Raw genomic sequence first — 25,761 nt, 5'->3', positions numbered from 1 at the left:
CTGTGCCTTAATTGGATTAGCTGCAGGTTTTTTGCTGCTGTTGCTGTTTTTTCTTAAACAGGTCCTTATCTCTGTGACATCTGATACAAGCAACTAGTTAGAGAAGCAAGGTCTGTGAACCAATGAGTGGTATTTTTCCCTTTGCCATTACCCAAATAACAACTCCTGTCCATCCTTCTCTCTAAATTACTGTAGCTGATGCCTGTCAGATGAGCCTGAGTAAGAATCCCTGCAGAGAGGTCTCTTGGGTGGTGTGGGTCTCACCTAATAGCCTGGATGCCAAGCCAAGAGCCCCTGACTGCTAATTGCAGTTTGGTCGCTGTTGGAAAGGATTCATGAGATAATGCTGCTTTGAATCTCTACTCTAACACTGCAGGTTCAGTTTCCTTCACCTCTTCTCTGAGCTTTTTAGTTTTCTTCAGGGCCTGATTCTTCTGCACCTTAGGTTTTTTGCTTATATCACAGCAGTGGCCATGGGCTGTGAGGAATTGTCCTAATTTGGCACTGCAATAGCCCTTCTCCTTCAAGGATTTCAAAGCTTGTTCTTCAATATCAGTTCATTAGTTTCCCAGGTAGGAACATGGAATAAGGAGATCAGTGACCATATCCCGTTACCGTGAGGGAGAGGGTGCTACAGACCTAAAAAGGGAATGGAGACCCTTTGCTCTTGGCATTGCCCTCATTCCCCAAACAGCAGCCTGTCTACATGATGCCCAATTGAGAAAAAAGAGAACCAGTTTCCAGGAGATTCCCCCAGGTCTGTCCTTCTGTGGGCAGCACCCAGTTGCCTCTTCAAGGGGCTTAAAATAGAAGCCTTTCTCCTTGCCATAGCTGTAATTGTCTCTGGGTTGGGCACTGAAGAAGGTCATTCACCTCTGCTGGATGATAAAAGCTGTAGCGGCTGCTGAAAAGGTCTCTCTTGCATCTGTTTCTGGATAGCTGCACACAAAAAAAGAGTGAATTGTAGGTGTGGTATCAGACTATGGCTCTGTTCCAGGAGGAATAAAAGATCTACCGGCACCTCTGTAGCTCTTACAAGATCAAAAGAGCTGTTAGACTGATAATACTGAGAATTTGTCCTAGGATTTTAATGTATGTTCAAATAAACCCTCTTCCCTAGTGATGACGAGGCCTCGAATTTAGTCCATGTGCAATAACATGGGTTTTAGTGAGTTGGTGAAAGTGATCTTGGAGGTTTCCTCCTTGCACAGATTTTGAATCTGATTCAATTGTGAACACTGCATGCCTTTAACTACAGGGTTCGACGTCTCTTTTCATCTGGGCTCCCTTTACGGAGTATATCTGTTTGTTAGACGTGGGCTCTGTGCTGCTACTTCTTGTAAAGAAAATGTGATCGTTAAGTTGAATTATGATGGACATTAGTTTCCTTTTTCAGATTTAATGTATTCATGTAGTTCGTGTCCACTGGCCCCTCAGCAGCTTGCAGGCTGGATATGTAAATTGGTAGCTGCAGAGGATGACTGATCCATTAATGGGTGGAATTTGATTGCTCATAAAAATGAATGCATTTAATGTTGCGTGGCAATGGTTTACTTGAATTTTTAAGTTGCCTGAGGATATCTTACTTGAAATTCAGTGGTTCAGGCTATATTTGTTACAAAAGCAATACAAGCAGAGAGGCCCTGTGGTTTCAGAAGGGTGGCTATTCTTTTGTGTATGAGTATCACTTACACTTTTTCTGTATCAAATGTTTTTCCAAAGAAGCGGTGAAAATTTGAAGCACAATTATACTTAAAAACAAAACATTTCAGTCCAAATGCTCTGTGTCCACAGAAATACCTGTCTTCAGAGATCTTTTCAGATATTATTCTTCAGGAAAAGCCAAGTTTTAGATAGATTTTCAGTATTAGGCTTCCATGGAGGTGGGGACTAAAAGGATTCAGTAGGCCGTTAAAATAAGTACAGATTTGCCACTGGGGGTTTTAAACACAAGATGAAATTCGGACCCCACTGAAGGAGCCCCATTTGCTTCCTTTGGGGCCCCATGCTAATATCACTACTGATTTCAGAAGGGGAAGGACTTCCCCTGATTTCAGTTTTACAGTATTTCTTTAAGCGTGCAGACATGGAAAAACTTGATTTGTTTTGCTAAGGATTTTATTAAAGGAAACCCACACAGCATGCGTCCCTTCCTGGGAGAGCATTTATGTGGTAAATTCCATTTTTCGAGCACATGAGGTTGTTACTCTCCCTCAGATGTTGAGAGGCTGTGTTCTGAAATCATTCCGAGGTCTCACTTTTCCCTTGGCACTGTAGGATGAATGTTCCAGCTCTTCATCGCGTACTGCAAACCTGAAGGAAAGTACGCCTGGGCTGAAAGGGCAGTAGCAAATATGCAAAGGGAATATTGTGATTTGGACCATAAAGTTGTATTAAGGAGAAAGGAATATCCAGGCTTGAATGATCCTTTTCCCTGAGGCTTCTTTGATTTATTTTAATTTTTTCTAAGGTGAAATGCTGGCTCCAAGCCTTGCTAACAGCCAGTGTTTTTCCTATATGAAAAGCTACTTGGCTAACTAGCATGTTTCTTCACCACAGCCTCTCTAAATGTTGGTGATTTTTATCCAGCAGAGCTTGGTTGTGGAAAGTCCATTGTTATTGTAATGACAACTCTTTGTGTACTGCATTCATCTCACCTACTGATCTGTTGTCATGAGGAAATATCCCAGGATTAGATTGAACAATGTCTCCATTCGGCAGTCTGAAGAAATTACCGTGGTTTGGAAAGTTTCTGGGAAGGCGGCTGAAGGGACCAGACTCACCAGGTGGGCAGCAGGACTAGAACCACAGCAAAGTGCCAAGGGGGTGGCTAGAGGTGTGGGGGACATCTTCACAGTGCTTCTTCCCCATGCCAGAGTTCTTGAGATGCCTGAGAGGCAAACAGGGGTGTTTGAGTATGATGTCTTGCCCCTGAAGTCAGCCAGTTGTGGTTGCAGGGATTTGCAGTCTGCTATGTACTGTTGCTATAAGCCTTTCTTTTAATTTGTAAAAGCTACTGTGTTTGTTTGAAGGGGCAACAGGCAAGAACACAGGCAAAACCCAGTTGCTTTTCTTGTGGAGGCTTGGTGTCTCAAACAGGCACTGCCCAGGGTCCCTGGGAGCCTTATCTCAAGTCAGTGAATTCAGTGACAGCTGGAGGTATTTGGCATCTCTGGATATTGGTCACTGTATGGGGCTGCAGAAGGTAGCGTCGTGCTGCAGACACTTTGGCCAAGGAGCCCCAGGCCCAGTCCTGTGCACTAACCACCAGTTCTTTTTTGGGGAGCTCTGCCTTACTTTACTTGAGCTGGGCTGTATGCTCCACTTCTTGGCCTGTGTAGCCTGGAGCAGGGAGACTGGGAGACACCTAGTTGTAGGCTCCCTCTTACGGTGAGCAATTGCCCCATGAAAGGGCTCAACAAACAGCGAGAGACTGCGGAGGAGAGCCCTGTCCCCCTTGATAGCTGGAAGCCAGGAAAAGCCATTGCTTCCTTTGCTCCTGTCTTCCCAGTCAGCACTAGAACAGTCCCCCATTTTGCAGCACATCCTGTGCTGGGACGTGCTCGTGTGCATGCTGGACTGGTGGTGATGTGGTTCTTGGAACAGCTCTGCTCGTTGCTTCCTTTGGCTGCAGCTCTTCTCCCATACTCCAGCACCATGGCAGGCAGGCAGCAGATGGAGCACAGCCAGGCTGGGGTGCTCTGCAGCTAGCTGCCAGCTCTGCATACAGCAGCCAGCTTGCATGGCTCAGGGAAAAGGAGTGGTAGGATGTGTAGGGCTGTAAGAGCCTTCGAGATACCCCCCATCAGCCACCACTACTGATCCAGGGTATCTAAACTGTCCCATTGGTGCAAGAAGAATTCTCCCTTCAGCTTGTCTGAGCCCAGTGCCTGCAAGGCCTGGGAAGAGAAGAGTGAATGGAGAAGCTGTTCACCAGCCCGTGCTTCTTCTAATAGCCCCAGCTGGCATTTTCTGAAATCATTTTTAGTTTAGCTGCCTCCAAAGTTTGCTAGTAGAGGTGAGAGATGGAGCAAGCGGCACTGGTCCATTAAAATGGCCATATAATCTTCATTGCCACAATAAAGACTAATAGAAAGTAAAATTAACTATTTTATACAATGGGACAGGAGTGAATCTCACCTAAACAGCCCAGTCTGTTGTACTTGCCTGGCTTGCTACAACAAGTAGTTACATATGTAGTGAGATTTCCTAGCGTAGGAGTGTCAGAGGAAGAGTGTGCTCTGTGTTCAAGATGGGCCTGGGCCATGGGAGTTGGAGCTCTTTGCTTTTCAGCTGTATTCCCTCCCTTGATTGATAGGTGAAGAAGCTGACAGACAGCTACCCGCTAACACAGGTGTTTTGCTAGCATGCATGGTAACTGTTTTTGTTGAAAATCCCACTATTGCCTGAGTAGTCTCATTTCTGAAGATGATTTCTGCTGAAATCTTTGTTTGTGGAATGTACTGAAAACTCTAGATCCCCCTCAGTGCTGGAGATATACCCAGGCTCAGGGTGCAAATGCTTAAACCAGTGGCAGGTTCGTGCCCATCCTACAGGGGATAGAAATACTGCAGATCCCAAAGCAGCTTCACAGCTGGTCCACCGCTACTTCCTTTTTAGTGAGAACATGCAGGGAGGCTGACGCTGTCATTGGCTTACACCTGTCTCTGTAGGTACCCTAGATTTACTGTCCCATGCTGGCTTAAGTAGTTTCTGCAGGGCTGAGCAAGGCTAAAAATCTTGCCTATATGTCTCCTGTCCGGCTCCTGCAAGTAACTCACTGTGATGAGCAGAGCCAGGTTATATCTGTTCTCCATCTGTCCCTTCCTCTCTCATCTTCACTGTCATTAATTGTTAGCATCTGGCTTGAAAGATTGCCTCTTAGCATGGTGCTGATGGGATCTTTCCACAGAGGATTAAGGCTGAGTGGATTGACAGGAGATGGGTATCCTTGCTGTGGGAAGTTTGCCAGTTGTGTGTAGGCTCATTGCTGCTGCTCCTTCAGTTGCTCCAGTTCATGTCAGGACACCGGCAAGAGTCGGTCGCAGCTCCATTCCCCACTTACCAGGGGCAGCTGGCCAGATGTGACCTGGTGCATTGTGTACTTGGTTTGGCACAGGCATCCTCTGCAGCCAGCCACTGTGGGTGGCCTTTGTCAAGACTTTTAGTCTCTTTGTATCACCTGCATCATCCCATGGAGGGGTGATTCCATACCTGGCTCATCGGGTGGTTTCTGCTGTGCAAATGCAGCACTTTAATCAAGGATGTGGGCGGCGATGACAGCATTGCAGGATGTGCTGGCAGTAGGAGTTGAGAAGTCATTTCTTAACTTACTGTAACATGCTCCCTAGGTGGCTACTGTGTCCATAAATCACACAAGCCCTTTCCTGTAGCTTTGCTTGCTTTTTCTTTATCGTCTCCGCTGCCAGGATTTCCTGGGACACAGATCTTAGTTCTTGGCAAAAACACAACCTCCTTCACTTGTAACGGTACTTAGTCTGTGTTTTCAATGTCCTGGAGTGTAGCCAGGGGCCGCGCTCTGCTCACTGAATCCAGGGCCTGAGATATGATATTTCTTTTTACTTACTTGGTTTACCTCCTGTGGAGCCTGTGCTTTTTTTTTTCCTGTATGCTCATGGGGAACATGGGGGAATCCCTCTGCATTTAGGAAGGCAGGAGTTTCCCCTTACCTCACTGATCCCCTGCTCATCTGCTCCCTAATCAGGTCCTAACAAGTCCCAGGAGACCTTTGTTCCTGTTCACGAGGGTGGTATGTGTCCTGCAGTAACCAAAGGGTATCCTTTACCTTGCAAGGACAGTCCAGGGCCTGGAGGCGTTACTCCTTGCTGCCAGTAGCACGTCTGATGACTCTTTCTCCGTAGTTAGGACAGATTGGCAAAAACTTTCTGTGCTTTGAGGATATCACACCGAGGAGGATTTCCATGTGTGTTGGTGCTAGCTAGAGCTGTTGCAAAAATGTCATATCCCTTCTCTCAGTCTAAACGAAAGCCTTGCAGCTAATCTGTCTCAGGCTTTAAATCTCAAAGATAGCCAAGTGCAGAGGGAGCAAACTCAGTAGTTTGCACCAAAGGGCTTAATTTTGTGGGATTCTTGGAGGGAATGTTAAAAGACAATCACAAAGTTTAGAAGCATTGCTGAATTTTTATTTTTATTTTTTTTTTTAGTGAAAATCTCACTGGCTGGTATTCCCCTGTCACTTTAAGCCATTTGAGATAACATTTCTTTTCTTTCTTTCATTAAAACTATTTTTATCCTGGCTTGTGAGACTGTGCACATAGAAATTAAAACACTGCTTGTTATTTCCTTTGCCCATCCCATCCATTCCTCATCCCCAAATCCTTTCAGCTCTCCCCAGCTCTCCGGCCTTCCCTCCCCAGCTTGCCTTCAAGGGCTGGGAAAGCCGGCACTGGCACATTATGTTGCCTGTCTGATTGTTGTGGGGTTGTGTTTGTGTGGGGAAGGTCACGAGACAAACAGACCACCAGGCAGCGATGGGCGGGGGCATTCAGTCCCCTTCCATTCAGCCCTTGTGGCAATGGGTGGGAAGGGTCTTGTTTGCATGACAGGATTTAAGGCGGTGATTGCTTTTTGTTTAGTTTTTTTCCAGGGCTGCTGCGTGGGCCCTGGGCTACAACAAAAGTGGAGCATATATGTGAGATTCATGGGGCTGAGGCATGCTGAGATAACCAAGAGACGGAGCAATGAGGGCTGGAGTGACTGAGACAGAGCCAGGCACTGTGCACTTGCAGCCTGAAGACTGCCTGTGGTTGCTCTGGACGGGGTGTTTGTGCTCTGTCCAGACTTGGCTCTTGTAGGAGCTCTGCTTGGGTATCTGAATCCTGTGGACTGAGATCTTTAGCTGAATGAATGCTACGGAAGTCTTTTCTGTCTATGGGATGAAGGCTGTAACGCGAGTGACAGCTCCATGGATCTACCATAGTGGCCACACTTTCCTGAATATTTTGAGGCTTCCAGCCAGCAACTTTTGTATGTAGTATCTGTTGCCTTCCTTGCCATCAGCTCCACACTTCTTCCCAGAGAATCTTTAGGTTTAAACAAGCCTTCCTTCCTTATCATCCCTCTGAGAAGCTGATCCCTATCATCCCTCAGCCTAGCCTTCCTGTCACCCCCCATCCTTAGAAAGGAGCTCAGTCAATGTTTGCTGCTGGTGCGTACAAAGCCAAACTTTTCAGGAGCTTACTGTAACTGTCCCAAACACTCCGAGTTTATTTGCGTTAGAAGACTGATCAGCCTGTGGTTGTGGTTCTGCCTTGGCTGTCTGATATGGGACATCTAGATTTGGGGAGCAGGAAAGAACTGGGCTTCCCATCTTGGGTGCAGGATGAGGATGCCCCTTCCAGGGGAAGGATGACTTGACAGCTCTCAGCTGCTGACAGTACAGGTTTGTCTGATACAGTGGTAATGGTTAGTGCTAGTTTCCTGGGGATGTGGATTCAAGTGACCCCAATAAGAGGGCCTTTTCCTGCTGGCTGCTTTTCTTAACAGGATGCTTGGGCTTCTGCCTGTCCCGTCTAAGTAAATCCTTCTTCTGGATAGCACTTTTTTTTTTTTTTTAAGTAGATATTGACCCTGCTTTTTTTTTTTTTAAGTAGATATTGACCCTGCTTGAATGCTCATACGCTTAGCAGTGCCCTGCCTTGGATTGTCACTTCCCTCTGGCACATGTAACTCTTTTTTTTCTCATGTTTGGATTTCTTCCAGGGAACTAGTTGTTCCTGCAGGCAGGCACTAAAGGAAGAGGAAAGCAGCTGGGATGAAGCTCAAATACAAGTCAGGAAGGAGGCTGAAATGGTATGATCTCTTAACCCAAAGCAATAGCTAGTGCTGTTAGGCAGGGCTTGCTCACCCTGCAGCAGCTGCACAGCGTACGCTCCTTTCATTGCATTGAGAATGATTCATATTGTCTCTCCCTTCCCCCCAGTCCCATATGTAACATGATCTGCCCAAGTCCAGTCTGGCAGATGGAGAAGCAAGACGTTCTTGTATTTGCAATTATAGTTCTCCATGGGCTCAACTGTCCTGCAAAGTTCAGCGTTCTAGTTTGTCAGCTTTCACAGGGCAGCCCTTCTAGAGACCCTTACAGTCCCTCTGCCACCTTTGTTTGTGTGTGTATACCTGCATATGCACGCGCACACGCCCTGATCCCTTCATCTCACTGCTGTTTCCAGAAGAGACTCTCACTCGTACGTCCTTCCTTGCTGCCTGTGGATATCACCAAGCTTAGTGTATTTCCCAGAGGTGCTTTGACCTTTACTCTTTCTTGACCCCTCCTTAAAAATCTCCCTTCTAGTAACTGGCACTTTCTAATTTTTACTGATCAGTTATTAGGTGGCAGTGTAGGAATACTTCATGTGGGTGGCTGGAGTACAGCAGCTGATCTCAGCTATAGTAGTACTTTAGGTCTCCTGCATCTTTGGGTGAATGACTTGGTCTCTCTGCCTTGGCTTCCTAATGCATAAAGTGGTACTCTGTTTACTAAGCTGACAGCGGTGGTACCACTGTGGATCATAAAGAGCACAAATTATCCTTGCAAAATGAAGTATGTCCTAGAGACATGATTGCTAACGGCCAGTTCCCAAATCCCTGTCCTACATTTATGGACCTCTTTGAAAAGGACTGATGATCGGCTCAGATCAGGAGCTCCTTTGCTGTTCCATTACAAAAATTAAAAAACCTCATATCTTTTCTCAAATGTGTCACTTCTTGTACTCTGATTCCAAGGTGCTTGCTTTTGTTTGCTTAAAATTTGCTGCACTGATCTTTAACATGTTTGGTGCAAGAAGCATCAAATAAGCAAGAGAGGCAGGACCAGAGCTTCAGGCTGAGGCACACGTGGACCCCTCATGGTTCCTCTAGCAACTCTTTAAAAAACAGTTTAAATATTTGACTTCCACAATGCACTGAAAAGGCAGAGGAGAGTCAGGTCTTGGATTTAAATTTGTTTTCCTTTCCATTGTGTTTGTTTTTGAGGGCCATGTCCTACCTTCTACTTGATTTCTCTGACCTCTTATTTTAGCTGGAGTGACAGTGGAGTCTATTTATGAGCAAGTGAAACATGAGCTCCAGACGCTGAATTAGCTTTTAAATGGTTATTCCTGACAGATATGAAAGATTTTCTGAGCATGAAGTAAAGGGCCATGATTTAAGGCTTTACGCTATCCCTTGTAGGGTGAGTCACTGTATCTTTTGCCTTGCAGCTGGGAAAATGAGATTTGGCACAGGATCATGTAGAGGGTGACTGAAAGACCTAGGAGGATTGTTGAGGCCTTGACCTATCTAAACCCACATACCTGAAAGGGATGGGAGTTGGTTCAGTTTTTAGCTCTGCCAGCTAACTTTGAGACCCTGAATAAGCTGCTTCCTTTCTATGCACCTCAGTTTCCCCAGCAATGAAAAGGATGGAAGTGGGTGAATAATAGCATTGAGAATTTTGTTGGCAATTCCCCCCCTCACCCCCCAAATTGGAAAAATGCGTTTTGTTTTCCTTTCAGCAAAACATTTCATTAGACCTGAGCACTTTTAACATCTGGGCACTTTTAACATTAAAAAGAAAGTTTCTAATGAAACATTCTGAAAATGGTGATGCTTAGTATTTTTAGCTTGTAGAATTTGGAGGAATTTCTTCTAAACAATCAACGCACAAAACTAAGACAATTCACAAGAAGGTCTTAGCATGACTGAAATCTCCAAGTTTTTGCTTGGAAAAGTTTTGTTTTGAATAATTTATCCTGGCTTTAGAAAGAGGTGAAAAGTTCTGCAAATAACACTGATGATAAGTAACGTTATACGTGTAAGCTGCATCTTATCCCACACTTGTGGCATCGTTGCATTTGGCATCTCTCAGGCTACCCCCTTGTAATTACAAGGTGCTTTATCCCATCAGCTGTTTTTGTGCCCTTGGCTCAGTTTTGCTACAGTTCCCTTTAGTGGGGGCTGTGTGGCCTTTGGTGGCTGTTGTTTGAGTTGCTCTGGGTTCATGAGAATTTGTTGATTGGGAGCAAAGAAGGTGCCTGACGGTGGAGAGATTGTAAAGGGACAGAAGATGGCAATGCTATCTGCTCTGGGCAGCTTTTCTGCTTGTGGATTAAAGCTCATGCTGTGTTACTTGTCTTTCTCTCTAAGGCCTTGTTGAGTCCACGTGGGAGGTTATTCTGTCTTCACTGTTTCGCTCTGCTCTCTCTTTGCTTCATTTCTCCTCCTTCTTTCCCCTTCCATTCAAGCAGCGTCTTTCACTCTCCCCCATTCAGGTCTGTCTTTGCTCTCTGCCCCGTGTAAAACTGCCATGCCCTCAATACCATTCATCACTTTTTGCTCATTCACACCCCTGCTTGCCTTTCTCCATACATCCAGGCTTCTCCTCAGCCACTCTGGGCTGTTCTCTCCTTCAGCCCCATCCGCAGTCCTGCCTTTGTACCTTTGCACTCCCTTCTCTGCAGCCATCTGAAGCGCAGCAGTCTGCCGTTTGCTCTTTGAGGATGCTCTGCTAGAAGTTGGCCCCAGTTGATGGGCTAATTAATCTCTGCTGGAAGCCTGGTGGGATTGTTAGGGGTGGATTTCTCTCTCTAGTTACACCCTACAGATGAGAAGACTTTTTTCCCAGTCCCTTTTCCCCTCCCTGGAGATGCACCCTGGTCCATGTTTAGGAAGAGTATTGCGATCTGCTAGCCTTCCTTTTCTCTCTGGTCTTTCTGTCTCCCCTCCTGGTTCGTTTCTCCTTGTTTTAAGTTGTTGCAGCCCTCAGGTGACTCTTTGGAAGAAGGAAGCAGAGAAGTCACAGACAACAACCATAATTAGAGAGCTACACATCTTTGGAGAAAGCAAGTTACGTTCCTCAGGAGTGAGAACTTCACAGTGACTCCCCAATCATCTGCGTTTGGGCCATTTGGTCCTGGGACCGTATCCATTTTGGAAAGCTATCTCTGCACTTGGATATGTGGTTTAAGTGTCTCTCAAGAAGTAGAGCTTGTGAATGGCAGTAGCCAGGGCTTACCGCTTCTATGTCTCAATGCAGGCATGACCCTGTGCTGGTGATGGGGACACAGCAACGTGGACCACGGTACTTGGGTGAAGATCCCACAGCCTGCTGTGCACCCGATTCCCTACAGCTCCAACCCGTGCTGGCAGTGTGTGGTTGTCACCCAGGCCTCCTGAAGGAGCAGGTCTCTTTGCTGCAGTGTGGGAGGAAAACTGAGAGGTCTACTTGCCTATGGGTACCCATGTGGCTTCACCTTTGAGTGGTGAAACTATGTTTGGGCCACTTTGTTCAAATAAAAGGTGAATATTAGAGTTTGGGAAGAGCGCACAGGCTTTTTAGAGGATGCAGGTACTTTCTAAAGCATGTGTGAGCCCTGTACACAGGAGAAATTTGGTTAGTTCAGTAAACGAGGCAGAAATGAGGTGGAGGCAGGCGAGAAGAGTGGCTCTCTGGGTGAGCAAGAGTTTGACTGACAGGACAAGCACTTTGTTGTGTGGGAGGCTGTGACAGAGGTACCTGCTGCTGTTTGCAGCCCCTGATGGTGCCCAAGCAGGGCTGGACTCTGTGAGGACTTGTCAGTGCTACAAGAAGCAGCCTTTCCCCGGACAGCTGTTTGGAAAAGGAGTTTCAAGCCAAGCTGTGGTGCAGTTTACTGTCAGGCTGGTGAGTGTGAAAAAGGGATTCCTTATTCACTGTATCTGGGCCACACAGTGGCATTAAACTTGCAGGGCACAGCTGGCCTCAGCCCCAGGAGAGCCCTGCCTTCTCTATCGCCTGTGGGGCGAACTGCCCTGTGCTCGAGCCATGAGGCTTGCGCTGGGAAACTGTGTCCAGAGTGACTCCAGGCAAGTTACTTAACCTTTCCAGTAGCGCTTTAAAAGGGGCTCTGGTTCCTACACCAAGTCGGCCTTACATGTTCCTTCCTGTGTTTTGCACTTCTTCACCAGTGAAGCCAGAACCTGCTTGGCATCACGGAGTGCCTGTGTTGGTGTTCGAGACACAGGAGCAGCAGGACCTGTGACTCTTTGGAGTGTTAATGCAGCCAGGGGCAGCAGCGGACACCGAGCAGGGCTGTGCTGGGCACCAGGACTGAGGATCCAGCACTAACTGGATCCTTGGTGAACACCAAGGGGATGAATCTGCCCAGCAGGCTGTGTCCTACTGTGGGTCTAGGCTGGCGGTGCTGGGGGACATGAATAATAAATGGTTTGGAATAGTGTTTACAAAATGATCACTCAAATAAGGAGATGGAATAGATCCTTTTAGGTTGGTTGGTTGGTTTTGTTTTAAACTGTGGCAGACAGTATACAATATACAAAATACAATATATTTGTAGAAGAATGAACTGAAAGTTAGTTGCATTCCTGTTGCAGAGTCTTCATTAAATCATAATTTGCCTTAAAACTTCTCAGAAGTTTTGCATACATCTGACAAACTGTGGCAAGGAGAAGAGAACTCTGGAAACGTTGTGCCCTTGCCTTGTGTTTGTCCGTCCTTACCCACTTACTCTCAAATGTTTAAATGATATAGATGAGAGTAATTAGTGGTGCCAGCTCCAGGCTCCCTGTAGAACCAGCCTATCTGAAGTACTTGGAGGTGCTTCTGTCGTAGCAGCTAACTCCAGGTGCCTGTGAGGAGTTGCAGGGAATCGTGCGGTACCTCTTTGCAAGGCTGACGTTACCATTCAGTCCAGTTCAGCTTGGAAAGCAGAGGAGCTTCTTCAGTAGTTTTTAGTCCCCCATGACTGAGTAAAGCCAGATGTAAAAATCAGTACAAGTTCAATGTGCTTCCCAGTCTGTTTAGCATGAGTCTTGCCCTGCGGTTGTTGTTTTAACCAGAAGCATGGTTTGAATCCCAGTATAGGTGGGACCTTCTTGTTATACCTGTGTTAGGGCAGATGTTAGTTGAAGCTTTAAAACTGTATGCTTAGTTTGTTTTTTTTCTGAGCCCTGATGCCTTGCAAGCAGGTCAGAAGAGAACTGCTGAGATTGTCTAGTCTCTCATAATGGAGGCCAGAGGATTTTCTGAGCAGACTTCTGCTGTCCTGCCTCATCTAGGAAAACCTGCAATTCAATTTTAAAACTTCTAGTGAAGTAAATGAGCTGTTTCAGTTGTTAATAGCAAAGACAATCACCTTATTCTAATCTAAAGTTGTCCAGCTTCAACCTCTAGCCCCTAGATGTGGTTATACCTTTGTCAGAGCGAGGAGTCCTCTGCTGCCAAATTCCTGTTCCCCATGAGGGTTGTTCTGGACAGTGATCAAGTCATTGCTTAACCTTCCCTTTCATAAGCTAAATGAATTGATCTTGTCAGTGGAGCCAGTCAGACTATACTAGCAGCAGGTGAAGTGCCGAAGACAGAGGTAATGTCACCTCATTTACAAACCTGCAAGTCTCATTTCCTTTTTTGAAGGCAATGTTACCTGGAGAGCACACAGAATCAGAGTAACAAATGACACAGTTCTTTCCCCAGAGTGGCTGCTTCTGAAGATGGCATTCCCCATCTTGTATGCTGGCTGGCATTCTTGGCTCCTGGCCATATGGCTTTCTATTTGTTTTTACAGCAATATGTATTGTTTGCAAGCATTGAGCTTTACCAAAAGACCCAGCTTGTCCTTGTGTAACTTGCTGCTTTTGCTTATCTGAAAGCATTATGCAGTTATCTTATACTTTCTTGCAGAAAGTGCCTGATCACTGTGTAGAGGCAAGAGTGAGTTCTCATGAGACCCCATTAGTAACATCTCCATATGATGGTAGCTCTCTAGTTTAGTTTTATTTTTGAGACCTGTCAAATAGCCAGTTTTTAGCATGTTGAATGTGTGTCAGGCTGAGTTTGTGTCCCTGTAAGTCCTCAAATACAATATTGTCTGGTGATGTCAGATGCCTTGCGGAATCGGTTATATCAATGATCTCATCTTACAGTCTGCACCAAGCTTATATTCTCATCCAAATTATATCGGTTCAATGTAATCTATTTTCTGTAACCCCTGCTGACTGATATTAGACCAGTCCTCCTTTAATTACACATTACTCAGTATCAGTCATCTGTTCATTTGCTCTGGGTTTCTATCAGGCTGACAGGCCATGCTTGTCCTTTTAAATTCTTGTCATGGCCCTGGAGTTTTGGAAGTGATGGAGGTTCCTCTCTGTATCCCTCACTGTGCTTGTACAGGCCCTGGAGTTCTGGAACATGGTAGGAAAGGTTGCATCACTGATTCAAAGCTGGAAGAAAGGTAAAAGGTGGATCTTGATGTTCCCCCAGTGTTCCTGGGCTTGCGGAAAATTGGTATTAGTGTTGGCTTTTTAAAATCTGCTGGATACAAGTTATCTAGACCTGCTGATTCAAAACTATCTAACTTTAGCAGGTGCTGTGCAATGTTCTCCAGAGTAACTGTTGGGACAGAAAGTGTATTATCTTCATATGATAGAGATAATTCTTCGGGCTTTGTCCAAACGCAGAACAGAAACATGTTGACTACTGACTTTTTTGCGTTGGTACTGCCTATGCTACTTTTTCTAGCTAATACTGAACAAAAAGCCTGGTTTGAATGAGGAGGCTTGGCTGCCTTGTCTGTACTGGCAGACACTCTGTCACTCTGCTGTGACAGGAGACCTTGTCAGTAGTGGAGAATTTTACAGAAATGCTTGTCCACTTTTAGTTAACCTGGGGGTAAGCAAGGATCTGACTGCAGGATCTTGGTGTGAAATAAAGCCCCAGCTGAACAGCTATTCTGATCTGGGGTTGGTTTTTTTTTTGGGGGGGGGGATGGGTGGGTGGTATTTTATTTTTTTTTAATTTTCTCTTTCCTCATAGCACTAGTGATTGGAGCCTCTTTGTCTCCAGACTGTGAGGTTGACTCTGTTCATGCTATGCCTTTTACTCAGTTACATAGTCCAAATAAATGCAGCAACCCACCCGAAGTGTATTGCATTTCAGCTGTGAAAGAATAGGGTTTCCCATTATGTTCCCTTACCATGTGGAAGCCCTAAGAGATTTAATTAATGTTTGTACAGAATTTTGAGATTCTCTAGTTAAAAAAAAAAAAACTGAAAAGTCCTAAACAATGTTTATGTGGTGGTAACAAATGAGAATATCATATGTCAGGATAGTATAGATATTGCTGGTGTTCAGCTTTTGATATTTGATGCCTTGCATCATCCAAATGAAAAGTGTTTTTTATTTTAAGTAGACTGCAAAACTCATTGCCTCAGGTTTCTTGAGGAATTCAAAAGGGAGAGCAAGAGATGTTATATACATATAACAATGTCTGGGCTAGTGCTGACAAGAAGATCTGGAAGGAGTATTAAATCTCTTGTCTCAGGATTTAAGGAAAGGTCTTAACTGTTAGGGTGGGTTTTGGTAGTGGCAGTCACTAGGTGATGTCTTGGGGGCTTTATCTTGTCTGCAATTTCAGAAATGTGCCGGTAGTTCAGTAAGTTGCAGAATCTCTTCTGGTTTTCAATGTACTCAAAGAGATTTCATTCATTGCTGCTACTATCTATTGCAGTAATACCTAGAAATCCCTGCTAGTAAGGTCCTATTTTTTACAACGAGTGGAACATGAAACCTAGACCAGACAAGCAGAGCATGGGAAGACAGTCATGCCTGAGGTCATGCAGTTAATCAGCACCAGAGCTGGGCTGGTAACACAAGATTTATGACTCGTCAGTCTGGGCCATAACCTGCCCTGCTTGCCCAGCCTGTTGCTGCAGCTGAGGATGTCTATCCAGCGAAGTATGCAATGTGCCCAGTGCTGGATCAAGATTAAAACATGTATTTCTACCTAAAAAAGATAAAATCACTTTCCAGAGCGTCTCAGCTTTTTTCCGTTAAACTTAATGCACTTGCATAAATAATAGAAGAGGAAGAAGCAGAGCTGGAGAAGCTCAGTCTATAAACATGTCTCTTCGCATTAAGGCTTGTGGCAGAATGGAGGGGATCTCCTGCCATCCATGCTTTCTCGTTAATCACATAATTATCTCCCTCACTTTCAGTGCCACATCTCCTTCATCGTCAGTGCTGCTGCTGATGGAGCTTCTATTTACCCTGTCTTCTCTTTGGGGAGCAGCTTTGGCTTCAAAGGCAGCACAGTGGCGTATTTTGAATAATTTAGTTCCGGGTGGTTTGAACACTGTGTTCAATCCAATTTCCCAGCTGAGACTGGAGGCTGATTCGTGTGAGCGTCCTGCCAGGAAGCTGATCGGGAGGGATGCAGTGGGATTGCTTGGAGTGGTGGGTCATGGAGACGGCAGAGGACTGAAAGCTGGTTCGACAGGTCCTGTGAGTGTATCTCAGCTCTCTCCTTTCCTGTCGTAGTGTCTTAGCATGGACTTGCAGCAAGACACCCATAGACAGAGGAAGGATGTAGGAGAGAGTCATGTATAAAAATGTGCTTGGAGCCAGGATACATGGATTAGGGTACCTAGCTGGGTGTGCTAGACTTCCCCAGCGAGCTGTGGGTCAGAACTTCCCGGGGTCTCTGAAAGCAGGATTGTTTGTAGCCTGTTGTAGCACTGTGGTGGCTTGGATGAGGCTCTAAACCTCTGCAGCATCAGAGAAGTGAGGGCAAGGGTCCAACGTGGAGTCCAGCTGCTGGGCCCCTGACCCAGCCGTAACTGGCTTTGGTTTTGGAAAGGCTGATGAGTCCTTGTATGTGAAACGTTGGGAGCAGGCCAGTTCTGTTCGTGTTGTTTGGTCTCGTGACTCACTAATCACCCTTTGCTGTTGTAGCCATCATGCAGTCAGGCTCTGCAAGCGTTCCACAGCCCTCGTGGCGCTGGGTCACATGGGTACTGATATGTTGCTTCCACTTTACAATCAAGGGGAAATCAAGCCACTGCAAGAGGTGCCTGGGCTTGCTCTGGAAATATTGGCAATACTAAGAACTGAACCTGGACCCAAAGCCATCTTTCCTCCCTGCCTAACAACTGAGAAATGGTGCACTCCTGAATCTCTTTATTGTCCTATTCATGTCCGATTAGTGCTTCCACTGGTTGTCTAGATGAAGTGCTTTTGCAGAAGGTAACAGCAGATGGTAGTAATGTGGGTCCCTTCCTTGTCTCTGTGCCTGAGGCAGCAGAAGAAATAAATTAGAGTGGAAGTGCCTCTGCAGATTGGCCAGCTGGCTCATGAGCCCAGCCTTTCAGGATGCTCTGGTCTTCGAGGAAAAGGGAATCTTAGACCAGCTCCAGCTCGACTTTGCCGTGTGCTGCATGCACAGAGAGGCGTACCCGATGCCAGGTGACCAGCCATCTGTTCTGCAAATGCCTCTCTGCCCAAGCAAGTGCTGAGCGGGTTAGCGCTGTGTGCTTCTCACAGCAGCTTCCCCGGGGAGCGGGTGCAGTGTGGGGACCCTGACTGGTGAGTTAGTGAGGGTATTTCCTCAGTGCTTAAATGTGACCTGGCTTTTGAGAGCTGGGTGATGTTTCTAGCCTTCAGGTTCATCTCAGGTCAAAGCAATCAAACATGCACTAAAAGTACAGCTGGAGAGCCCTTAATCACTTTATGCTGTCTGAGCAGTAGTAGGTAAATTCATTATTTACAGGAGAAGAGAGCATGCGTCAGTGGAGCCAACACTAATGTTTTACTGCACGTGTTCGAGCAACTCAGAGTAGGTGACTAGCCTAGCCTAGATTTGAGATGGAGGAGTGGGCATCTTACTTTTGACTGCCTTTTTTTTTTTTTTTTTTTTTGGAGAAGGAAGGCCTTCATCTTTTCTGGATCAGAGTTTCTTCTCTCATGCTCACCTCCTGCTATCAGAAGAGAGCGTGGATCTTAAGCTACTAGGAAGGTCATGACCAGCAGAAAGTGGTGAAACTCCTGTTACAACAGCCCCTGCTTTTTGCCCTCTCATTTGGATTATAGGGCAGGCTTTGATCTTTTGCCTTGTCATTCCTTTAATCTTCATCAAAGCAGCAGATGCTGCATGTCCTGCCATCACGTACAACAATTATAATAATAAAAAATAAATAAAATTCCAGGTGGACTTTCACTGACTCCCAGCATGACTCCAGAGACTGGAGAAAGGTAGGGAATGGGCTCTGGTACGATGTATGATTATCCTGGGGAGGATTTCAGTGTCTGTCTTAGATGTTTTTTCAGCTTGGACTAGGAGTCTGTGGATCAGTGTATTGACCTGGAGACTCTTGATTTAACTGCAAGGTGACCCTCGAGGCTGGAGATGGTCTTGGAGTTTCCAAAGCATGCTAATTTCCCTGGATTGCAGAGACTGTGCCATCTAACGGTTTGAGTTCAAATCAAGCAAGGATCAGAGCTGGCTTCTGAAATCCTCTGCGATGAAAAGAATTTGCATGTGATTGACTCCACTTTTCCAGTACCAGTTGTGGGAAGGGACCTACAAGTGAACAAGAAGCAGGCCTACTATTGACAGCTCCTCTCCAGTGGGAGATAAGGCAGGAGTTGTCATATCCTTGTGACAGGAGGGGAAGCTGAAGTTTAGGACTGTTTAATTGCAGAATCTGCCTCCTAGTCTGGAGTAGAACTGGCGTCAATGCCAGGAAGCCTGACTGCTAGGCCTGTCTCTCCCAGAACTGAGGACACCACTGAACCCTAGAACAATTTAGGTTCAAAGGGAGTGATCCAACCTAGAGCCAACTTCCAAGTTAGATCAGGTTGCTTAGGGCCTTGCCCATTGCTAAGGCAACTTATGGCGCTCTTCATGTCAAGAGAAAGCCCCTACCATGTGTGAAACTATGGGAGGTGGCAAATTCTCTGTTCCTAGGACAGATCTGCAATCCCAAAGCCACCCAAGGATCCCCACCTCATGTTCAGTTCAACTCTTGACTCTCCAGATGCTCTCATCCCCCGGCAGACTGTTTGCCATGGGGGAGAGGAGCAGCTGGCTGCATTATGTGAAGTGTCTGCCTTTTCCCAAGATATCCATTGTCTGCCTGCAGCATCAGCCTCCACCCTACTTACTCACTCAGCCATGGCTGATGTGTCTTTAATTAAAGAGGAGGAATAATCTGAGATTTTGTATTCTTTTCTCTATCCTGTTTCCTATTTCCACCGAAATTTGTGGTTCCCTCGCCTTATTTTTATCTTGTCGTTTTGCTGTGGTATCTTCACTTAATGTAGCGTTTGCTCCAAAACAAAGAAGAAACAGGAAAAAAATAGCTTGTTTCGGGCTGGGAAATTACGATCCTGGGTCAGATGGCTGCTATGGTCATTAACATATTTACATTTTTGCTTAAGAGCCTGCTTGAGGATCAAGGGAGTTAAGGGTGATAGTCATTGAAATGCAGAGGAAACCTTGCGTGAAATTGCCATTAGTGTTCTATTGTTCGAGGGGGGAGAATGGCCTTGTTTGTCCCTGCCCCAGTTGTGTTGCACTTGTCTGCCCACGTAGATGGGTAGAGGCAGAAGTAACTCAGCTGAAGGAAGCCACTGCGCTGACTTGGCTGCTGGGAGGGTTTGCCTGGGGAGCACATCCTGTAGGGCTGGACCTGGGGCTCTGCGCGGCCCTACTGCCGGCTATCAGTCACTGCCTGCCCTCTCGGTGAGACGAAGGTGCTTGGCCGGGCTTGCTCGGCTGGGGCAACTGGCCATTACCGCAATCATCATGGATAAATACTTGAAGTGCCTAGTGAAGGTCAGTTTCCTGTTTTATAACTGTTGGACTCGAGTGTTTCAAGTGTGCCATCGCGTGTTGCTGTTGTCATGCATGAGGAAGCATGTTCTGCAGGACCAGCTCAGCTCCTTGATTTTTGTGGCTGGCTATGATACCAGAACCAGGGTTTGAGGCAGTTTGAGGTGTTGGAATCGGTTTCGAGTGCTGTGATGACGGATGAGGTCAAAGTGCCTTAATTTTATACACTGGAAAAAATGTTTAACTGTAAATAAAGGAGCTCTTTTACAGCTGGGGTTTACAGTAAAGACATACTGCTCCAGCTTGTGGAAGCTGTGGTCTAATCCTATTCTAAAAGGCAGGCCTTTTTAATTCAGATTCCAGCTGTTTACTGCTTGACTCTTGCTCTTCTATGCTGTTCAGATCCACCATTTTAATTCGAACCTATTTCCAATTAGTATTCATTACTTTTGGTTTTGGCACTAAGTTTATATAGTAAGGTGAAAGAGGAGAACAGGCTCCCAGACCTAATGCATTTACAGCGGCAAAAATAATAGCTGCCTTCTGATACTCCTTTGATTTGGGTGGGAGAAACCACAAGAGGAATGCTATTAGTGTGAGAGGGAAGCACCTCAGAGTGGAGACTCATTTGTGGCTACCAAGCAGGCTTCAGCTGTCTGTGTCGGTCTGGAAAGCCTGCAGCCAGTAGCAGATACAGACGGTACGATCTTGAGTGATAGGATCCTATCTGCTCTAGAGCTAGTGGTGACTGCACTGGATTCGTTAGCGTGTCCTTGTGGGCTCTTTTGAAGCGCTGAAGGCAGCTTCTGTTCTTGGTTACAAAATGTTTCTTTTTGGAATGCTTTAAAGCAGAACAAAGCATGGGGAAAATGGTTTGTGATCTGAGCAGTTCTTTTGTGCTTACAGAGCTTGCTTGCATCAACTCTGTATCTCTTCTACCCTTTCAACGGATAGCTGCATTCCCCATTGCTCTGGCTGCTGGTCTTTCCTGCAAGGTCAAACAGTGAGCACACAGCGCAGGGGGAGTCCCACACCTCAGTTGCTAACTCTGGCCATCAAAGTAGGGAGGCATTTAAGCCTTCAAGGAGCAAATGGCTTTGTTCTGGACAAGATAAGTTCTGATATCTTAAATGTCAAGACATAGTTGAAGTGGTATGGTTAAGAAAGATGTCGGCTGGGTCAAATGTTTTCAGGTAACAAGGATGAACACAGCAGTGTCTATGCGATTTCAGGTGTTAGATCGATTCGCTGAATGACTCATCTCTCTGCTTCTGTAAATTCCCCTTGAAAAAGGTCATCTCAGGTATTATGCTCATAACATGTTATTTCCTGGGTATCTGCACCCTGGGGTTAGACACTGCAAAATTAGGCTGGCTTGGGAGTCCCAGGAAGAACCAAAAAGCATCAGAGGTGAGCCTGATCTGAGAAGTTACAATTTTGGGGTTGCTGTTAGGATCTGATCTGTTAACTTAAAGCATTAGAAAGGGCTGGCTGGAGGGGGGAGGGGAAGGGCGGGGCTGAACATCTCCAGGGATTAATATTAAGCCGTTGTTTAACGGTAAACAGCTGATGAAATCCACTTTCGTGTCTGGGTGCCAGCTGTCAGGAAGGGTACATCCAGGCCAGCTCGCAAGGGCAGAACAAGCATTGGCAGATGGTAGGGGAAAGCACCCAGCTCTGACTGTCCACAGGTCACTTGATTTGTCATGTTTTCTGTAATCCACTTCCCCCAAAAGCTTCTTCATGGAGGGGATTTTCCTTTGACAAAATAGCGGGCCAGCTCTGCTCCGGCAAAGGGGCTAGGATCTCCCCTCCTCAGAAGAGACAGCATCTCCTCAGCAAAACAGCCAGAGGATCGCAGAGTCCCTCGGGAGCAGCAGGACAGAGGTTAAAAGGTGCTCAGCTAGGGCTGGAAGGAGCCAGAGCCAGACCCATGCATGTAGTCACTGGCTGAACAAGCTGCCTGTGGCTGAGGTTGGTCTGTTTTACAGCTGCTCTGCTCACTGCAGAGCAATAGCAGCCCTGCTGCTGGTGGACTGCGTCCTCTGCCCCATCCCCCTTCTCACTGGCTCCTCATGCCAAGGCTGCCAAGGTTGCCTCTGATCAAAGGCCCATCGCCTGTTCAGCTTTTGTTCTCTGCTAGGAAAGAGCGAGGATTGTTGGGACCTTTTTGGCTCTACTAGGGCCCTTCGTGTCCCAAATGTTTCCATGAAAAGACTCCGTCCTGACCACCGTGCCCCCTGACAGTCATTCAATCCAGCCAACAAGCTTGATATCATTATCTGCAAAGAGAGGCCAGGGAGCACCAGGGTCTTCAGAGCAGCAGAGAGCTGGCAGAGAATCAAACTGCACCACAGTTAGTGCAGGCTGGTCTGGCTGCTTGTGTCCTCTAGTTTTCAAAGCACTAAAGAAACGTGCTTGGTATGATGCCAGCACTGGCTTTGTCGGGGCTGGGGATGTGCCTGCTTGTGAGCTGGCAGCCCCTTGCAGTGTGCCCTGGGGAACTCTGTGCAAGTTAGAGGTCGCTGGGAGCAGTCATGCCTGGCAGTGAGTTTGAACAGCCTTGCAAAGCTGTCCCTTTTGCTCAGTGACATTTTAAGAAGACGAACTGTTTAGTCTGAGAGAAAACAGTTCTGTTTTTGAGCGAAGTGGGATTCACTCCAAATCTCACCTGGGACTTCCCTTCCAATGAGTCTGATTTACCTTCTGAAAATAGCATGCAGCTGCCACGTCATTTTTAGTTTAACATAATGTTTATCTCCTTTGCTCCCTTTCCAAAGCATCTCTTCACAATTCGTCTCAAAATAAAGATCTCTTCAGCAGTGAAAGCATTATAATTTTTTGGAAGCATCTGTAAGGTGCTATGGAAAACTGACTATCAGAAACACTGAGCCAATAAAGGTCTCGAGGAGGGATAACGTTATTCGTGTGTTGCAATTGTGTTAGGAAATACAGGAGTAAAACTGTTTTCAGTAGGTTGCGTCTCACAGACTGCATCTTCTGTTTGCTTGATGGTCCAGATAGACAGGGATGTAAAAAAGAGCCAAGAGAAACAATGATGCAGTGGAAAAGAAGGTGATAGGGACTGGCTTAACTGAAGTTTGGATTGAGACAGGCTGATGGTGTGGATGATGCCTGGGTTGCCCCTCTCTGCAGCAGAGTGCTCTGCAGTTCCCTGGGCAGGAAAAGAAAGCTGGAGGTGGGGGGGATTGTATGGCAATGCATCACCAAAGCCTAGAGCAGCCCCTGGGATGCTTATGGGTCTGCAGTGGATGGTGAAGTAGGAGGCCAGAGTTTTGTGCAACACAGAAAGTTAATTCTGCTGCTTTCCCCTCCTATCCCCAGTTTGATCCTGACAACACCGGCTACATCAGCACTGAGAAGTTTCGCTCTCTCCTTCAGAGGCACGGCTCGGAGCTGGACCCCCACAAGCTGGAGGTCCTCCTGGCCCTGGCAGACAGCAACTCTGAGGGGAAGATCTGCTACCAGGACTTTGTGAATCTGGTGAGTGCTCCAGCTGGTAGGGCCTGTCAGTCCTTTGCTCTGCTGAAAACGTTAGCTAGTGAGGGACAGCCTCTCTCTCTCTCTTTGTCAACACAAGTGTTGGCTGTGTGGCTGCATCACACTCTGCATGGGCTCTCCAAAGTCCTCAGTGGCAGCTGAGTTCTTCTCAAGCCACAAGTAAAGTTGCTGCTGATTTTTCAGAGAAACAGGTTTGCATGGGAAGTACTCATGGGAGCTATTGTAAGAGGAGCATGAGCAGCTGCTACCAGTAAATAGGCTCCTGCTCTCAAAATCAGTTGGTTGCTGTCATGAGGAGCCAGAGATCTGTCAGTCTGAATGTCTCCTGCTGTATCTAGGGATTTCACCACTCTTAAACAACAGATAATTTTGTGTGGACCTGCTGGCTAGGAGTCATATTGTGCTGTTGTAAACATCTACAGCAACAGGGATAGAGGTGTTTCTAGAACATGCCCATTTTTTCCCAGAGGAGATGTCTCAGATAGACTAGAGTCAAGATCTGGATGTGCCTCTCTATCTCTGCCGATGAGTCAATTAGTGAAGGAATCTCTCTGTTTCTCATCAAGGCAGTTTGGCCAGTCAGCCCAGATGTAGACATGTATGTTGTAGATGCCCAGTATGCCTAAAAACGTTGATTGCAGGGCAGGCAGCTGTAACAACACTCCAGAGCAGGAGCACAATGGAAATGTGACTTTATCCTGCAGGAGTGGAAGGATTCTCCCTCCCTCAGGCTGTATGTCCAGGCAGGCAGTGACATGAGGCTCCCTATCTCAGTGTCCTGTGGCATGTACAGCTTCTTTTTCGCTGCTGGGCCAGGGCACATTTCCAAGGTCTCATGCGCAACAAGAAAGTCTCCCCCACCATTTCTCTAGCAGTGGCTTTGCCCTGTTCTCCCTGTTCTTGTAATTCCCCATGTGAGTTCCGGCAGACTTAGTCAGCAGTAAGAGAAACCTGGGTGACAATAAGTAGTGAATGTCAGTGACACCTCTAAGATTTTCCCGGAAGGCTGGACAGGATCTTGCTGAAAAGTATATTTACTTGCGTTTCATTTTGTTCCCCCGGAGAGCATGGGGATTTGATCCCTCCATTTGATCTGTAGTCACTCATGCATTGTGTTCTGGTTTAGAAAGATAGATTCTTCTGTAAGTCTTGTCTCACATTAATCAGAAAAGAATGATAGCAGGGCAGAGCTGCCAAGGTTCCAGTTAATAGCTTCAGTTGGGCCGTGGTCAGTGTGAAGGTGAAATTGCTGTGATACAGGGAAGTAGATCTGTTGGATCTAATCAAGATGTCTTATTAGCTCCTTGCATGCCTGTAAGTACACAGTAAAAGAAATGAACCAACTATCAAATGGATCACAGTGAGTGTGAGTTTCCTCCAGCTCCGGTTTTTAATGAACAGTGAGGTCAATAGTACTGTGTGATCAGCAGTGTATTTATAGTAAGAGCTGCTTGTTATGGAGTTTGGTATGTTCAAAGTACCGTGCAAGCATCCGCTAATCAAACTGCACAACACTTTGGTAGCAGGGAGAGGGATCATCTAACTCCCTCTATGGAAACAATGGCCCAAGGCCAGCCAGCAAGTTGGCAGCAAGCTCAGGAATAGGACCGAGCTCTTCCTCTCCATCAACCTCATCCTCGCTCCACTGAGCTTGGGAGCAGTGCAAGCTAATGAGAGGCAGGTGAGAGGCGTGGGCATCCTCCTCCTTTGTGGAATGGGAGATGGTCCCATTCCACACCCATCTGAAGTGATTTCTGCAGCCTGGCATATTTTCTTCACTGCTATTGAATGAATCCTGTAAAGAAAGCATTGATTTTTCTATCACCAGCCCCTCCTCATCTGCATTTTTTGCCCCCACTAATCAATAGGTAATGCAGATGCCAGAACATTAAATTACTTATAAATGGCGTTTCTTCTTCTCTCTCCCCCTCCAGTTGTTATTGATTTACATCATCCAAACTTTTTAGTTCTTCTCCCTCCCCCTCCCTTCTCTTCTCCCTTCCCTAGTTTCCTGCTTCCAAACCTTCCTTATGAACTTCCTACTAGAAAGAAACAGTGTGGTTGGCAAAAAATTGGTACTGTGAGCGTGGGAGAAACTGGTGAAACAGCCCCTGTAATTCACCTTATAGCTGTCTGTCCTGGCACGTGCAATTACATGTGGTGGTATTAAGTACATGCTTTGTACTTCACGATGATCAGCCATCTCTGCTTTTTGCTCTTATTCTGAGAGTTAATTTGTCTCTTTTGGAATGCTTAGCAGGAACTGATCTGCTCTCAAAAACTATGGTGCTGAATCTGAGGAAGGGAAATGTCGGCCTTTTACTAGATCCACAGGGGCTTTACAAACATGACTTCACGTTTGTGCGTAGTTTCCCTGTTCTCCGTCAATATTCATGAACAAATATTCTCAGAAAATCAGAAAATCTCATGGCCCCCCAAATGTGTCCAAGGTACTGTAACTTTGAACGAGAGACAAAGTAGCGCTAATGAAGCTCTGGCCAGTGGGAGGAGTGGGTCTGGGCATCAGAGATGCGTTATGGTGCGGTTGACAAAGCAGAGGTGTGGAAGAAAGGAGTTTCCTAGGTTTGTGTGGCACTCTTGAGGGGTTCACAAG

General features: G+C 46.3%; 1 protein-coding gene across 12 annotated transcripts in view; it reads left to right on the top strand.

Moving 5' to 3' along the window:
* Window positions 1-25,761, top strand: part of RHBDL3 (rhomboid like 3) — a 72,149-nt gene that overhangs the window by 15,356 nt on the left and 31,032 nt on the right. For 5 of the 12 annotated variants that reach the window (XM_068913780.1, XM_068913778.1, XM_009678943.2 and 2 more), the window contains 2 exons: window positions 7,744-7,833; window positions 22,971-23,129. The exons of 1 other annotated variant lie outside the window; for it this stretch is intronic. In XM_068913780.1, coding sequence (XP_068769881.1) covers window positions 7,744-7,833; window positions 22,971-23,129 — 249 coding nt within the window. Of the gene's footprint in view, window positions 1-7,743; window positions 7,834-19,438; window positions 19,629-22,970; window positions 23,130-25,761 lie in introns of those variants that run through there. 6 more of the 12 variants (XM_068913782.1, XM_068913781.1, XM_009678942.2 and 3 more) reach the window with 3 other exon arrangements.

This window comes from Struthio camelus, chromosome 19 (genome assembly GCF_040807025.1).
Source record: "Struthio camelus isolate bStrCam1 chromosome 19, bStrCam1.hap1, whole genome shotgun sequence".
Lineage (NCBI taxonomy): Eukaryota > Metazoa > Chordata > Aves > Struthioniformes > Struthionidae > Struthio > Struthio camelus.
Note: the sequence above shows the minus strand (reverse complement) of the source record. Positions and strands in the feature narration are given on the sequence as shown.